This window comes from Salmo salar, chromosome 03 (assembly GCF_965601325.2).
Source record: "Salmo salar chromosome 03, fSalSal1, whole genome shotgun sequence".
Classification (NCBI taxonomy): domain Eukaryota; kingdom Metazoa; phylum Chordata; class Actinopteri; order Salmoniformes; family Salmonidae; genus Salmo; species Salmo salar.
Window position 1 is genome coordinate 83,414,743 of NC_138293.1, and position 15,606 is coordinate 83,430,348.

General features: G+C 45.5%; 1 protein-coding gene across 2 annotated transcripts in view; it reads right to left on the reverse strand.

Annotated features, from left to right (window-relative positions):
- The window catches only part of LOC106606613 (transducin beta-like protein 3), a 29,588-nt gene that overhangs the window by 9,530 nt on the left and 4,452 nt on the right, over positions 1–15,606 (reverse strand). For both annotated transcript variants that reach the window (XM_045715566.2, XM_045715567.2), the window contains exons 7-17: positions 14,959–15,129; positions 13,242–13,317; positions 13,030–13,126; positions 12,475–12,698; positions 11,468–11,609; positions 8,566–8,624; positions 7,914–8,020; positions 7,330–7,465; positions 4,759–5,001; positions 3,572–3,642; positions 2,924–3,080 (exon numbers count right to left, since the gene is read on the reverse strand). In XM_045715566.2, coding sequence (XP_045571522.2) covers positions 2,924–3,080; positions 3,572–3,642; positions 4,759–5,001; positions 7,330–7,465; positions 7,914–8,020; positions 8,566–8,624; positions 11,468–11,609; positions 12,475–12,698; positions 13,030–13,126; positions 13,242–13,317; positions 14,959–15,129 — 1,483 coding nt within the window. The remainder of the gene's footprint in view (positions 1–2,923; positions 3,081–3,571; positions 3,643–4,758; positions 5,002–7,329; positions 7,466–7,913; positions 8,021–8,565; positions 8,625–11,467; positions 11,610–12,474; positions 12,699–13,029; positions 13,127–13,241; positions 13,318–14,958; positions 15,130–15,606) is intronic.

Here is a 15,606-nt window from a genome sequence, read left to right on the forward strand (position 1 = left end):
AAGATCTGAAACGCAAGGGACATCACGGCCAAGTTCAAAATCCAGTCAGGTGTCATTTCTGAATCGTTCTTGGCATGAAGTGGCACACGAGGCATGGCCTGGTTTCATTAGCTTTGAGGCACACTTATGTAACAGGCTGCATTCCCATCTTTCATAATACAGGCAGGTACGCAGCATACAAAAGGATGGATGACTCCATCTCCATGACAAGTATTTACCACTGCATCCTGGGAGATGGAGGTGTTATACTGACAGCATGAAGACCTTGATTTAGCTGAACGCTGCTTCCTTTATGCAGAGGTCACTCACGCGCACACAAACACGTGCTTGCACACACACCTGCCAACTCCTATGGTCATTGTCATATTTTGTCTCTCTCTTTCTCTCTCTGGCATCAGTGGTTTGATTCCTTCACTATTATTCAGAAATTAAAACATCATACATCATCTGCACAGAGGTAGTTGTCATGTCTGGAGTTACTGTGACAATAGGAGTTGTCTTCTCCTAAACATCAAGGAATCAGATGAAGTGGCGGTAACATACAGCACATGATACAGCACATGATACAGCACATGATACAGCACATGATACAGCACATGATACAGCACACAATCATTGCCACACCAGCTTTTTATTTGATGTTTCCTTAAGGTACAATTTCTGTAGAGTAACCACAGCCATGAGGTCAGCTGGGTGGCAATGCTTCCAAATCATCATCATGAAACCTGTCACCAATGCCTAGGGGGGTTATACCTGGAAATGACATGGTACTCACTGTGAGGTTAACAGGAAGTAATGCAATGGTATGAGCTCTTTCCATGACATAGACTGAAGAGAAAGTTAGCGTTTGATAAGATTAAAGACTCTCTCAGGGGACCCTATTAAAATTCTGGAGGACCCCACATGGGTCCCGGACCCCAAGTTTGGGAACCACTTCACTCCCTGCTTGCTTCAATGCTTCCTCTGTGCATTTCCTTTGCCTCCTTCATTGCAGCCTGACTCACCACCGTCTCACTACAAAGAACATTTTGTTATGACAACTTATAGTAGCCAATCTTTTGATTATAGCTAGGTTCATTTCAGTCAACTACTCCTGCTGGAGGTCAGGCTCTGTTCAACGTTAGCTTCTAACTTCATCCTTCCAGCCAGCTAGCTACCTGGCTAACAGCCAGAGCCCTCGAGCTACATAGCTAGCTAGACATCTGACTGAAGTATCAGCGACTATTTACCAGTTGTACACTCATTCTCTGAAAGTCAGGGGGGGTTGTTTGGTGGGTGTCTGTTGACACAGCAGGAGTTGAGGGATGTTAAAATAATTTCCACTGTCAGTAGTGTCTCTCCGCTACTTGCCACTGTAGGACTGGGCTGAGGTAGTTGATTCCACCTCTCGGCCTATGCTACGTCGTGGGTAGTGTTCCCCGTTGGACAGAGTAATGAATGAATGCACTGCTAACAAGGCAAATCTGGGGGAGCAGACATGAATCATTCATGATTCCAGTCGTTCTCACGATAATTACATTTAAAAAAAGGTTATTAAACGCTATTTCACAAATAAAAAAGGTGCATAAACGGCGTTTACCCTCCACTACATCCCTGGTTGGGTCTGGTAAAACCCTGACATAAACGTCAATATCTTGCCAGGCAGGGTTGAATCTACATTTGCCCGGCATTTTAGCTATCGATGTGACATTTGGTGGCGCCTAATCAGTCAGTTCTGTACCTGCCTGGCTAAGTGGCAGTGTTTATTTTACCTTTATTTAACTAGGCAAGTCAGTTAAGAACAAATTCTTATTTTCAATGACAGCCTAGGAACAGCGGGTTAACTGCCTTGATCAGGAACTAACAACAGATTTTTACCTTGTCAGCTCGGGGATTCGATCTTGCAACCTTTCGGTTACTGGCTCAACGCTAACTACTAGGCTACCTGCCGCCCAGTGTGGGTGGAATGAGCGAGCTCACCTGGCAACCAGAGCACGAGACAAGTGAGGAAATAAAACTCGGTAGTCTGCCTGGAAATTAATTTGCAAGACCAATACATTTTTCCAATATTTTTCATATTAACATATTTGATCATTTTCTGTTCTCCTTTCAGTACCAACTTGAGAAAATGTCAGATTTTGAAGGTATTCCAGTACTTCAATTTCAGATTGCCAAATTTAAGTACTTTAAGCACCTTGTGTGAACCTTGTTGGACTCAGCCAGGACACAGGAAATGGAGCTGGCAATGCTCCTATCAAGTTTTTATAGGGGCAATACAGCTGGTTATCTACTAATTTACAGGTAAGAGTCTGACTAATAGCATTTCTAGTAATTCTATTTCTATGGTGTCGGTACTGGTGGAGTTACCCAAGCCTGAGTTCTGCATACTACATTACTCTCCTGCCCAAGGCCTTGTCCCTCATGGATCTACCCCAGGTAGGTACGTCTCTTTCTAAGGCCTTGTCCCTCACGGATCTACCCCAGGTAGGTACGTCTCTTTCTAAGGCCTTGTCCCTCATGGATCTACCCCAGGTAGGTACGTCTCTTTCTAAGGCCTTGTCCCTCATGGATCTACCCCAGGTAGGTACGTCTCTTTCTAAGGCCTTGTCCCTCATGGATCTACCCCAGGTAGGTACGTCTCTTTCTAAGGCCTTGTCCCTCATGGATCTACCCCAGGTAGGTACGTCTCTTTCTAAAGGTGTTGGTGGGAGATGTCAAGACTTTGAAGCATTTTGTGACAACTGTTGATGAAAAAAGGCCTTTTGAAATAGATTTGACTGACTGACTGACTGACTGATTGGTTGGTGGATTAATTGACTTACAGTATATGTACTATATTAACCAGGTCATAACGTGGTTTCCAACTGGACGAGCTTTACATGCATTTCTAATTATTCAAACTCAATCAATTAGTGAGCGTTAGTCGGTTAGGGCCAGTACTAACCGTCCACACAGTGATGTTGGAGTCGGCCGAGGCGGTGACAACACGGTCGTCCTTCCTGGTGGCGTGGAGACCCCACACCTTGTCCTGGTGGGCATCCAGCGTCTTCACACACTCATTGGTCTTGATGGTCCACAGCTTGACCAGCCCATCTGACCCACTGGAGGGAAGAGAGAGAGAGACAGAAGAGGGAAGAGAGAGAGAGGAGGGAAGAGAGAGAGAGGAGGGAAGAGAGAGAGAGGAGAGAGAGGAGGGAAGAGAGAGAGAGGAGAGAGAGGAGGGAAGAGAGAGAGAGAAGAGAGAGAGAGGAGGGAAGAGAGAGAGAGAGAAGAGAGAGAGAGGAGGGAAGAGAGAGAGAGAGAGAGAGAGAGAGAGAAGAGAGAGAGGAGGGAAGAGAGAGAGAAGAGAGAGAGAGGAGGGAAGAGAGAGAGAGAGAGAGAGAAGAGAGACACAGGCGGAGAGAAAAAAAAAGGGAAAGAGAGCGAGAGAGGGGCGAGTGCAAGAGAAAGAGAGACTCAAAAGATTGAGAGGGTGGGAGAGAGAGATGTGGTTTAAGGGAAAAAAACAGTATAACCAATGCTTGGGATGTGATATTGGCATGCTACCATAAGAATTATGGAAGGATAAAAAACACAAAAGTGTGTGTCGTACCTTGTGAGTAGCTGAGTCCCTCTGCTCACAAAGATGAGCTTCAGCACAGAGGCATCGTGGCCTTCAAACGTCTACAAGACACAACATGCCACACCAGTTTCACTGCCAGAGAATGCCCAGATATAACTTAATCTGCTTCCACCAGGGCACGTATTCAAAACGCGTCAGTGAGTAGGAGTGCTGATCTAAGATCAGGTCCTCACTGTCCATATCTTATTCATTACGATCTAAAAGGCAAACCTGATACAAGATCAGGACCATGAATACAGGCCCACGCCACACGTGCACTTCGAACAGGTTGGCATTTATTGTGATGACTCATGTACTGAAGGCAGCTCTGTGGGGTAGTCACTAGCTGGTACAGCCACAGAGAACAAATCAGATTTTAAACCTAACCCTAGCCTTTCGCTCGCGAAATCGCTCTGTTCTGCCTCCAGGACAAGACTGATGACAATAAAATGTCAACCTGCGAACTTTGAGGCCATTCATTTGTGACAAAGCAAAAGGCTATATTGGATTTCCGGTGAGAGGTTAATTAAAAAGATAACATTTGAAGATACTGTACATAACAAACCAAGGCACCCCATTTCATCAGGTTCTGTTGTTCCTGTGTTCCAGAACAGTTCCATACAGGAGACCATGACTGTTCAAAGAATGCGTCACTCACAAAGGGCAGAAAGGATATCGTGGGAGGGAGCCACAAGTTAAACACAACCTCCCTCCTTGAGCCATTATATTAGTGCATAAAGCTACTATGTGATGAAAACGTCATCTACTAACAATGCTCACAACTACCATTCAATACATATTTCATTAGGTTTTAATTGGTTTGACGAGTGTTCGGGAGTGCCAAGGTAGTGGAGGAACTAAAATGGGGTTGATTATCTCATACCTACTGTACGAGGGAAATGAGCAATTGATGAGCAACGTAAAACATGTAAATTCTTACAAATATAAGAATTGCAAACACGTCACATAAACACACACATGCAAACTAGCAATCATACACGCAAACTAGCAATCATACACGCAAACTAGCAATCATACACGCAAACTAGCAATCATACACGCAAACTAGCAATCATACACGCAAACTAGCAATCATACACGCAAACTAGCAATCATACACGCAAACTAGCAATCATACACGCACACCCCTACCTCCACCCTCACCACCCCACACCCACCTTGAGGCAGCTGAAGTCCTGGAGGCTCCAGAGCTTGACAGAGCCGTCGGCTGAGGAGGATGCCAGCACCTGGTCCATGGGAGAGAACTGGACACACCAGACCCCCCGGCGGTGGCCCCGGAACACCCCCAGCAGGGCCAGGTCGGCTCCGGGGGCCCCCAGGGACCACAGCTTGGCCAGGCGGTCCTGGGAACCAGACACCAAGAGCTTGTCGTTGGGGGACACTGCCACGCTGTTCACATCCTGGGGAGGGAGGGTGAGAGACAGAATGAGAGAGATGGAAGGTTATGGGGTCAGTGTGACACAGAGCAGGGATGAAAACAAAGGGGATATTAGAAAGTAAAAGATGACAAATAGAAAGGGGGGTTAAAAGAAGTAGAGAGGGGTTGGAGTGGAAGAGGGTTGGAGAGGAAGAGGGTGGGAAGGAGGAGAGGATGGGGAATAGGAGGGTGAGAGACAGGGAGGAACAAGACCTACCAAACACAAACACATAGTCCTTTCTTCCTTCTCAAGTATACATTTCACAGAACAGGCACCCACGTTATACATAGAAACCTCAAACCATCTGTGTTGTGAGTGCATTTGTATGACAACAATAGTTCATACAGACAAAGGAGCCCACAATAGGACATTATCAGCTGGGACTGACTTCCTTATGAGGAAAGCCATATATATATTTCCATCACAGTGAACAAATCAAGCACCTGAGTCACCAGACAAACACAGTCTTATCACTACAGCATATCTATCCGTTTACCTACCAGTATGGTGCACCTGTGAACGTGCTTCAAGACATGTGTTAGTGTGTGTACATGCTTGTGTGTCCTTGTGTTTGTGCGGGTGGGTATTTGTCTGTACAGTTATATGTCCTTGTGTACATGCTTGTATGTATGTATGTATGTATGTATGTATGTATGTATGTACAGTTGAAGTCGAAAGTTTATATACACTTAGGTTGGAGTCATTAAAACTCGTTTTTCAACCACTCCACAAATTTCTTGTCAACAAACTATAGTTTTGGCAAGTCGGTTAGGACATCTACTTTGTGCATTACAAGTAATTTTTCCAACAATTGTTTACAGACAGATTATTTCACTGTATCACAATTTCAGTGGGTCAGAAGTTTACATACACTAAGTTGACTGTGTCTTTAAACAGCTTGAAAATTCAAGAAAAATTATGTCATAGCTTTAGAAGCTTCTGATAGGCTAATTAACATAATTTGAGTCAATTGGAGGTGTACCTGTGGATGTATTTCAAGGCCTATCTTCAAACTCAGTGCCTCTTTGCTTGACGTCATGAGAAAATCAAAAAGATATCAGCCAAGACCTCAGAAAAAAATTTGGAGACCTCCACAAGTCTGGTTCATCCTTGGGAGCAATTTCCAAAAGCCTGAAGGTACCACGTTCATCTGTACAAACAATAGTACGCAAGTATAAACACCATGGGACCACACAGCCGTCATACCGCTCAGGATGGAGACGCATTCTGTCTCCTACAGATGAACATACTTTGGTGCGAAAAGTGCAAATCAATCCCAGAACAACAGCAAAGGACCTTGTGAAGATGGTGGAGGAAACAGGTACAAAAGTATTTACATTCACAGTAAAACGAGTCCTATATCGACATAATCTGAAAGGCCGCTCAGCAAGGAAGAAGCCACTGCTCCAAAACCGCCATCAAAAAGCCAGACAACGGTTTGCAACTGCACATGGGGACAAACATCGTACTTTTTGGAGGAATGTCCTCTGGTCTGATGAAACAAAAATGGAACAGTTTGGCCATAATGACCATCGTTATGTTTGGAGGAAAAAGGGGGAGGCTTGCAAGCCGAAGAACACCATCCCAACCGTGAAGCACAGGGGTGGCAGCATCATGTCGTGGGGCTGCTTTGCTGCAGGAGGGACTGGTGCACATGGCATCATGAGGAAGGAAAATGATGTGGATATATTGAAGCAACATCTCAAGACATCAGTCAGGAAGTTAAAGCTTGGCCGCAAATGGCTCTTCCAAATGGACAATGACCCCAAGCATACTTCCAAAGTTGTGGCAAAATGGCTTAAGGACAACAAATTCAAGGTATTGGAGTGGCCACAAAGCCCTGACCTCAATCCTATAGAAAATGTGTGGGCAGAACTGAAAAAGTGTGTGCGAGCAAGGAGGTTACAAACCTGACTCAGTTACACCAGCTCTGTCAGGAGGAATGGGCCAAAATTCACCCAACTTATTGTGGGAAGCTTGTGGAAGGCTCCCCGAAACATTTGACCCAAGTTAAACAATTTAAAGGCAATGCTACCAAATACTAATTGAGTGTATGTAAACTTCTGACCCACTGGGAATGTGATGAAAGAAATAAAAGCTGAAATAAATCACTCTACTATTATTCTGACATTTCACATTCTTAAAATAAAGTGGTGATCGTAACTGACCTAAGACAGAGAATTTTTACTAAGATTGAATGTCAGGAATTGTGAAAAACTGAGTTTAAATATATTTGGCGAAGGTGTATGTAAACTTCCAACTTCAACTGTATGTATGATGCTTGAATGTATGTGAATGCGCGTGTCATACTTTGTCGTGTGCCTTCTCTGTGACCCGGGCGGTCAGCTGGAACATGTCACCGTCTGTTTCCGGGATGGTCTCTGGGAGATCCCACACCTTGATGGTGCAGTCCTGACTACCAGACACCACAAACGACTCCTTCATCCTGAAAGAAAGAAAGAAAGAAAGAAAGAAAGAAAGAAAGAAAGAAAGAAAGAAAGAAAGAAAGAAAGAAAGAAAGAAAGAAAGAAAGAAAGAAAGAAAGAAAGAAAGAAAGAAAGAAAGAAAGAAAGAAAGAAAGAAAGAAAGAAAGAAAGAAAGAAAGAGAAAGAAAGAAAAGGAGAGAAAGAGAGAAAGAAAGAGAGAAAGAGAGAAAGAGAGAAAGAAAGAGAGAGAAAGAAAGAAAGAGAGAAAGAGAGAAAGAAAGAGAGAGAAAGAGAGAGAAAGAAAGAAAGACCGATGTAGGATAAGAAAGAAGGATTAGAACGTGCACAACCAAGAGTGTATGGATGATTAACACATTGGATATTGGCATTCCCAATAGTGGAGAAATGTGCCTCCACAGTGGGCCTCCGGGGTCAGAACCAAGGAGACCCTGGTGTGTAGTGGTTTACCTGGAGCAGGTGATGGAGCCCACAGCGTTACCATGGCTGCAGCCCTGGGCCACACAACACACCTGACCACTGTCTGGATCCTGTCTCCACACACGCACTGACTTATCCTGGGGGAAAGAAACAAAATATATTATATATATATGAGAGAGAGAGAGAGAGAGAGAGAGAGAGAGAAAGCGAGAGAGAGAGGACACGGACTTATCCTGTACAGAGCGAGAGAGAGAGAGAGGGGACCCTGGTTAGAGGGAGTGTGTGTATTATGTGTGTGTTTGTGCTGTTTTGCCAACTGACATCAGTGGTTTGATTCCATCACTATTATACAGAAATTAAAACATCATACATCATCTGCACAGAGGTCATTGTCACATTTGGCATAACTAAGACCATAGGAGTTGGAAAAACGGCACAAACAGATCTGGGACCAGGCTAGGGTTCAATAGTATTGATTAGATGATACTGGTTAGTAGGGAGTGTGTGTGTGTGTGTGTAGGGTAGGTATGCATGTGTATCAAGGTGTTTGTGTACGTGTGGATTTCATCCTACTCTGTGGTTAACTCATGTTGACGAAAGGTTGAGGAGAGGATTCCATTCGTAAATGAGGAATGGTGAACATTCCTGATGAAACAAGGAAACAGTCAAGCTGTAGCCTCACCTTTGCACAGCTCACAAACAGGGATCCTTTCTTGAACACGTCGAGTGACAGGACGGTATCTGTGGAGGAGAAAGGAAAGGTCAACCCTTCTGAAAGGTCGAGCCAGGTAAGAAAAGAGCAACTCTCAACGTCAGTCAAACCAGACCGACCAGTTACCAAGCTATCAGTGTCTCTAATCCTGAATGGCAGTAACTCTGTCTGACTGATTGCTCAGTTTATCAGGCTTCTTAAGCTTCTTGTAAATGCGTTCACAGCTACAATTTAATTAGAATCCCTCCAATCGCCATGGTTTAGAAAGACCTCCATGGTTTACAGTGGGGGAAAAAAGTATTTGATCCCCTGCTGATTTTGTACGTTTGCCCACTGACAAAGAAAGGATCAGTCTATAATTTTAATGGTAGGTTTATTTGAACAGTGAGAGACAGAATAACAACAAAAATATCCAGAAAAACGCATGTCAGAAATGTTATAAATGGATTTGCATTTTAATGAGGGAAATAAGTATTTGACCCCCTCTCAATCAGAAAGATGTCTGGCTCCCAGGTGTCTTTTATACAGGTAATGAGCTGAGATTAGGAGCACACTCTTAAAGGGAGTGCTCCTAATCTCAGCTTGTTACCTGTATAAAAGACACCTGTCCACAGAAGCAATCAATCAATCAGATTCCAAACTCTCCACCATGGCCAAGACCAAAGAGCTCTCCAAGGATGTCAGGGACAAGATTGTAGACCTACACAAGGCTGGAATGGGCTACAAGACCATCGCCAAGCAGCTTGGTGAGAAGGTGACAACAGTTGGTGCGATTATTCGCAAATGGAAGAAACACAAAAGAACTGTCAATATCCCTCGGCCTGGGGCTCCATGCAAGATCTCACCTCGTGGAGTTGCAATGATCATGAGAACGGTGAGGAATCAGCCCAGAACTACACGGGAGGATCTTGTCAATGATCTCAAGGCAGCTGGGACCATAGTCACCAAGAAAACAATTGGTAACACACTACGCCGTGAAGGACTGAAATCCTGCAGCGCCCGCAAGGTCCCCCTGCTCAAGAAACATATACAGGCCTGTCTGAAGTCTGCCAATGAACATCTGAATGACTCAGAGGACAACTGGGTGAAAGTGTTGTGGTCAGATGAGACCAAAATGGAGCTCTTTGACATCAACTCAACTCGCCGTGTTTGGAGGAGGAGGAATGCTGCCTATGACCCCAAGAACACCATCTCCACCGTCAAACATAGAGGTGGAAACATTATGCTTTGGGGGTGTTTTTCTGCTAAGGGGACAGGACAACTTCACCGCATCAAAGGGACGATGGACGGGGCCATGTACCGTCAAATCTTGGGTGAGAACCTCCTTCCCTCAGCCAGGGCATTGAAAATGGGTCGTGGATGGGTATTCCAGCATGACAATGACCCAAAACACACGGCCAAGGCAACAAAGGAGTGGCTCAAGAAGAAGCACATTAAGGTCCTGGAGTGGCCTAGCCAGTCTCCAGACCTTAATCCCAAAGAAAATCTGTGGAGGGAGCTGAAGGTTCGAGTTGCCAAACGTCAGCCTCGAAAGCTTAATGACTTGGAGAAGATCTGCAAAGAGGAGTGGGACAAAATCCCTCCTGAGATGTGTGCAAACCTGGTGACCAACTACAAGAAACGTCTGACCTCTGATTGCCAACAAGGTTTTTGCCACGAAGTACTAAGTCATGTTTTGCAGAGGGGTCAAATACTTATTTCCCTCATTAAAATGCAAATCATTTTATAACATTTGACTTTTTTTGTGGTTATTCTGTCTCTCACTGTTCAAATAAACCTACTATTAAAATTATAGACTGATAATTTCTTTGTAAGCGGGCAAACATACAAAAATCAGCAGGGGATCAAATACTTTTTCCTCCACTGTACATACTGTATATGTTGCATCCTTGCAGGGTGTAGATATTCTCCAGACCCGCTGCAGGGTGGAGCTATTCTCCAGACCCGCTGCAGGGTGGAGCTATTCTCCAGACCCGCTGCAGGGTGGAGCTATTCTCCAGACCCGCTGCAGGGTGGAGCTATTCTCCAGACCCGCTGCAGGGTGTAGATATTCTACAGACCCGCTGCAGGGTGGAGCTATTCTCCAGACCCGCTGCAGGGTGGAGCTATTCTCCAGACCCGCTGCAGGGTGGAGCTATTCTCCAGACCCGCTGCAGGGGGGAGCTATTCTCCAGACCCGCTGCAGGGTGGAGCTATTCTCCAGACCCGCTGCAGGTTGGAGCTATTCTCCAGACCCGCTGCAGGTTGGAGATATTCTACAGACCCGCTGCAGGGTGTAGATATTCTACAGACCCGCTGCAGGGTGGAGATATTCTACAGACCCGCTGCAGGGTGGAGATATTCTACAGACCCGCTCCAGGGTGGAGATATTCTACAGACCCGCTGCAGGGTGGAGATATTCTACAGACCCGCTGCAGGGTGGAGATATTCTACAGACGCTCTGCAGGGTAGAGATATTCTACAGACCCGCTGCAGGGTGGAGATATTCTACAGACCCGCTGCAGGGTGGAGATATTCTACAGACGCTCTGCAGGGTGGAGATATTCTATAGACGCACTGCAAGGTGCAGTTTGGGGATCACAGCACCTCTGCCTCCTGCTGGTCAATCTCAGAACTGACCAGATGTTTTCACTTCTATTCAGTGATGTACTAGATCATTTGTGTGAAATATTTACTATATGTTGTTGGCATTAATGTTACAACTGGGCTGAATGGAGCTGCCAGATTCAAAAGAAAAGAACCAGACACTTATTCTGAGAACGTTTATTCTCAGTTTCTAACCTTTTTACAAATGTGAATTAGGTTTCTACCTTGTGAAAACCCCATACAGACAAGCAGAGAGGTGCTGCCCTCTGTTGGTCAGAGGACTCACCTGTGTGTCCGTAGAGGATCTTACAGCTGCTGGTGGCCAGGTCAAACACCTTGAGCTGGGAGCTGTTGGTCGCCACGACAATGTGAGTGTCACCCTTGCCCAGAAACTTCACATCCAGGACCTCATCATTGAAGCCAACAAACTGGGGGTGGAGAGAAAACATTTGAGAATGAACACCAGCAACACAAAAGCAAGGCTCTTGATCAAAATAAACAATTAGCATGGGTGAAAACATCTTCAAACAAACAGAAGACCAACCATCTGAACTAAAGGATTCTGAATAATAAGAACAATCCTAACGTCCCTTTCTCACCCCCACCCACCTGTTGCTGTGTGGTGAAGGAGGGCAGCTGGTACCCACCTGTTGCTGTGTGGTGAAGGAGGGCAGCTGGTACCCACCTGTTGCTGTGTGGTGAAAGAGGACAGCTGGTACCCACCTGTTGCTGTGCGGTGAAGGAGGACAGCTGGTACCCACCTGTTGCTGTGCGGTGAAGGAGGACAGCTGGTACCCACCTGTTGCTGTGCGGTGAAGGAGGACAGCTGGTACCCACCTGTTGCTGTGCGGTGAAGGAGGACAGCTGGTACCCACCTGTTGCTGTGCGGTGAAGGAGGACAGCTGGTACCCACCTGTTGCTGTGCGGTGAAGGAGGACAGCTGGTACCCACCTGTTGCTGTGCGGTGAAGGAGGACAGCTGGTACCCACCTGTTGCTGTGCGGTGAAGGAGGACAGCTGGTACCCACCTGTTGCTGTGCGGTGAAGGAGGACAGCTGGTACCCACCTGTTGCTGTGCGGTGAAGGAGGACAGCTGGTACCCACCTGTTGCTGTGCGGTGAAGGAGGACAGCTGGTACCCACCTGTTGCTGTGCGGTGAAGGAGGACAGCTGGTACCCACCTGTTGCTGTGCGGTGAAGGAGGACAGCTGGTACCCACCTGTTGCTGTGCGGTGAAGGAGGACAGCTGGTACCCACCTGTTGCTGTGCGGTGAAGGAGGACAGCTGGTACCCACCTGTTGCTGTGCGGTGAAGGAGGGCAGCTGGTAGAGCAGGATGTTATGTTCTGCTGTGACTGTGGCCAGCCTGAGGGAGGAGGGCAGGGGGAGGCAGTAGGTGAGGCTCCGGGGGTCTCCATACTCCTCCCCCCCCTCCTCAGAGCCCCCCGCGGGGGGAGCAGAGGGGAGCGTCTGGGCGAACACACAGCGGGCCGAGCTGGCATCCCACACCCTCAGCACACCTGGAGAGAGAGAATCCCTTAAGTGGGGGTCTTTGATTGGGCTTGCTCCCTGTGTTGTTTTGGCTAACTATAAAATGATGATCATCTCTGATTGGCTGCTAAAACTATACACTAGTCTCATTTAGCATTATCAAGCTATATTGGTAGGCAGACTCCTCCACATGCATCCACCATCTAGCCTGGGGATTGTTGGAGTAAGGAGAAGTGGCCCCTAGACACTGATCTGAGTCAGCTTTGCATTTTCCCCCACTAATGGTTAAGGTTAGGGAAGTTGATCCTAGATCTGTACCTAGGGGGAACTTCACCCAGGAGCGGGACTGGAAGCACATACCTTTGCTGCCTGCTGTGATGAAGTGGATCTCTTTAGTTTTCACCCCGATCTCAGAGAAATCTTCGTCCTCAGGGAGCAGCACAACACTCTCCACAGCCTGGCGAGGGAAGCAACGCATTTCATGCAATTAGGCTGATGATACACCAATCAACTTTTAGTTGCAAAAGCCATTCTAAAACAACTCTGGAAGAAAGTAGAGTATGAGAGTTCACCTCATAGACGGGCACTGTCCTCCTGGCAGTCCTGCTCTTCAGATCCCACACTGTGCAGATCTTGTCCCTGCCAGAGCTGCAATCAAACAAGCTTCCAACATTCAGCAGGCTCGAAATGAACTGATCAGCTGTGATGAGGTCTAAAGCTATGGTTTTTAACCTGTGGTCCGCGGGGGTACTGCAGGTGAACCGCAAAATAAATACATCGACGGATGGTGGTCCTGAAGAGCTTTGATGATGATTGGATGATCCCCGGAATGGAACAGGTTTGGAACCACTGGTCTAGAGTAGTTCCAAACACTAAATTGACGCATTAATTGAATATGTTGGACAACACTGCACCAATAGCTCACCATGTTGTTTTGGCTATGATAGGTAGGTACTAGGTATAGCCTGGTACCAGATCTGTAAGTGCTTTCTTGCCAACTGGCATCAGTGGTTTCTTTCAGCACGATTATTCTGAAATTAAAACAATATACCGTAATTTCCGGACTATTAAGCGCACCTGAATATAAGCCGCACCCACTGAATTAAAAAAAATATATATATTATTTTGAACATAAATAAGCCGCACATGTCTATAAGCCGCAGGTGCCTACCGGTACATTGAAACAAATGAACTTTACACAGGCTTTAACGAAACACGGCTTGTAACAAAAATAAATAGGCTTTAACGAAACACGGCTTGTAACAAAAAAATAAAAAATTTGCAGTAAACAGTAGCCTACCAAGAAAGTCATTGCTCCAGACCAAGCTCCTGTGCAGCAGGTCTATTTCCTTTTCCAACAGCCAGATCAATCGCCTTCAACTTGAAAGCTGCATCATATGCATTTCTCTGTGTCTTTGCCATGATGAGGGTGACAAAATGACTACCGTAATCAGAATGATGAGCGCGCTCGATTTAATCTAAACAGTAAACAAAAAAGTTGTTTGACCGTAACCCGTTCGGCAATTTCATTGGTCTAATGAAAGCTTAATGCCGGCAAAAAACTGAGCACGTCACAGAATGTGTGTTTTAAAAAAAATATATTATTATTTGAAAGCGGGAAAAATCCATATATTAGCCGCGTCATTGTTTAAGCCGCGAGGTTCAAAGCGTGGGAAAAAAGTAGTGGCTTATAGTCCGGAAATTACGGTACATAATCTGCAGAGGTCCAGAGGAGTTGGAGCAACAAACAGATCTGAGAACAGCCTAGGGTATGATAGGTATCAGAAGGCAGGGTTCTATTGACCCAGGTTTATTCAGCAAAAACAATGTCGCATAAAAAAAAATTGATTATTGCGACATATATAATAGAAATGGCAGATATGAGACATTTTCTTAAGATTGACAAAAAATATATAATTTTGACAGGGATGATTTTTCTTTATTGCTACAAATTATGGAAACGGTGTTTTTCAAATAAAAGATGATTGCCAAATAATTCTGAAGGTACTTTTTTGGTTTGACGTCATTACGTCCAGTTAAATGCAAACGCACCCTAGCAGGCAATTGGCTCATCTATTTCTTATGTAAACTTTATATTTCAAAAAAAAAAGAAGAAGAAAAAGAAAGGTGAAAGGAAACCAGAGAGTGGTAGGAGCAGGCCAGTCAGCTCAGCTGTCCTACAGTACAGCAGGTTAAGATCTCGGTCTGCTCTACTGTAGAGCTCTGTCTAACAACTGTTGATGTAAAAAAAGCTGCATAAAACAAACCGTTGACTGACTGTTACAGTACCTGACCATGGAGGCTCCATCGGAGGTGAAGGCCAGGGAGGTGACAGGGCTGTAGTGGCTCTGCAGCACGCACAGACACTGGCTGGAGCGCAGGTCCCACATCCTGATGCCACAGTCTGACGCCGAGGAGAAGAGCTGCAGTAGACTTATGTCTGGATGGAACTCCACCAGGCTGCAGGGCAGGAGGAGGACAACGTGAGTGTTTGAGATCATTGCAGTCGGATTGCACTTAATCACTGATCTACAAATCACCTTGTATCCCTAATAACTACTTATGTGAGTGTTTGAGATCAACAACATTGCAGTCAGACTGTGCTCAATCACTGATCTACAAACCACATTGCATTCATAATAACTACTCATTATATAATTAAGATTAACAATTATGTGGCTCGCCTTGATTAAACTGATCCCCTCAAACATGCTGAGTCATAAAATCAAATATTAATTTCCACACGTCAAACTAGCAACTAGATTTAAGTCATGTCTTGTTGTCAATGTATCAACTTATTGAAGGCACCTACATCTACAAGGGTTTGTCCAGTTTCTGAGGAATAGATCTCATTTATAAACCATGAGATAAATTGACCCGCGCAAGTATTCATAAAGCGTCTCAGAGTAGGAGTGCTGATCTAGGATCAGGTCCCCC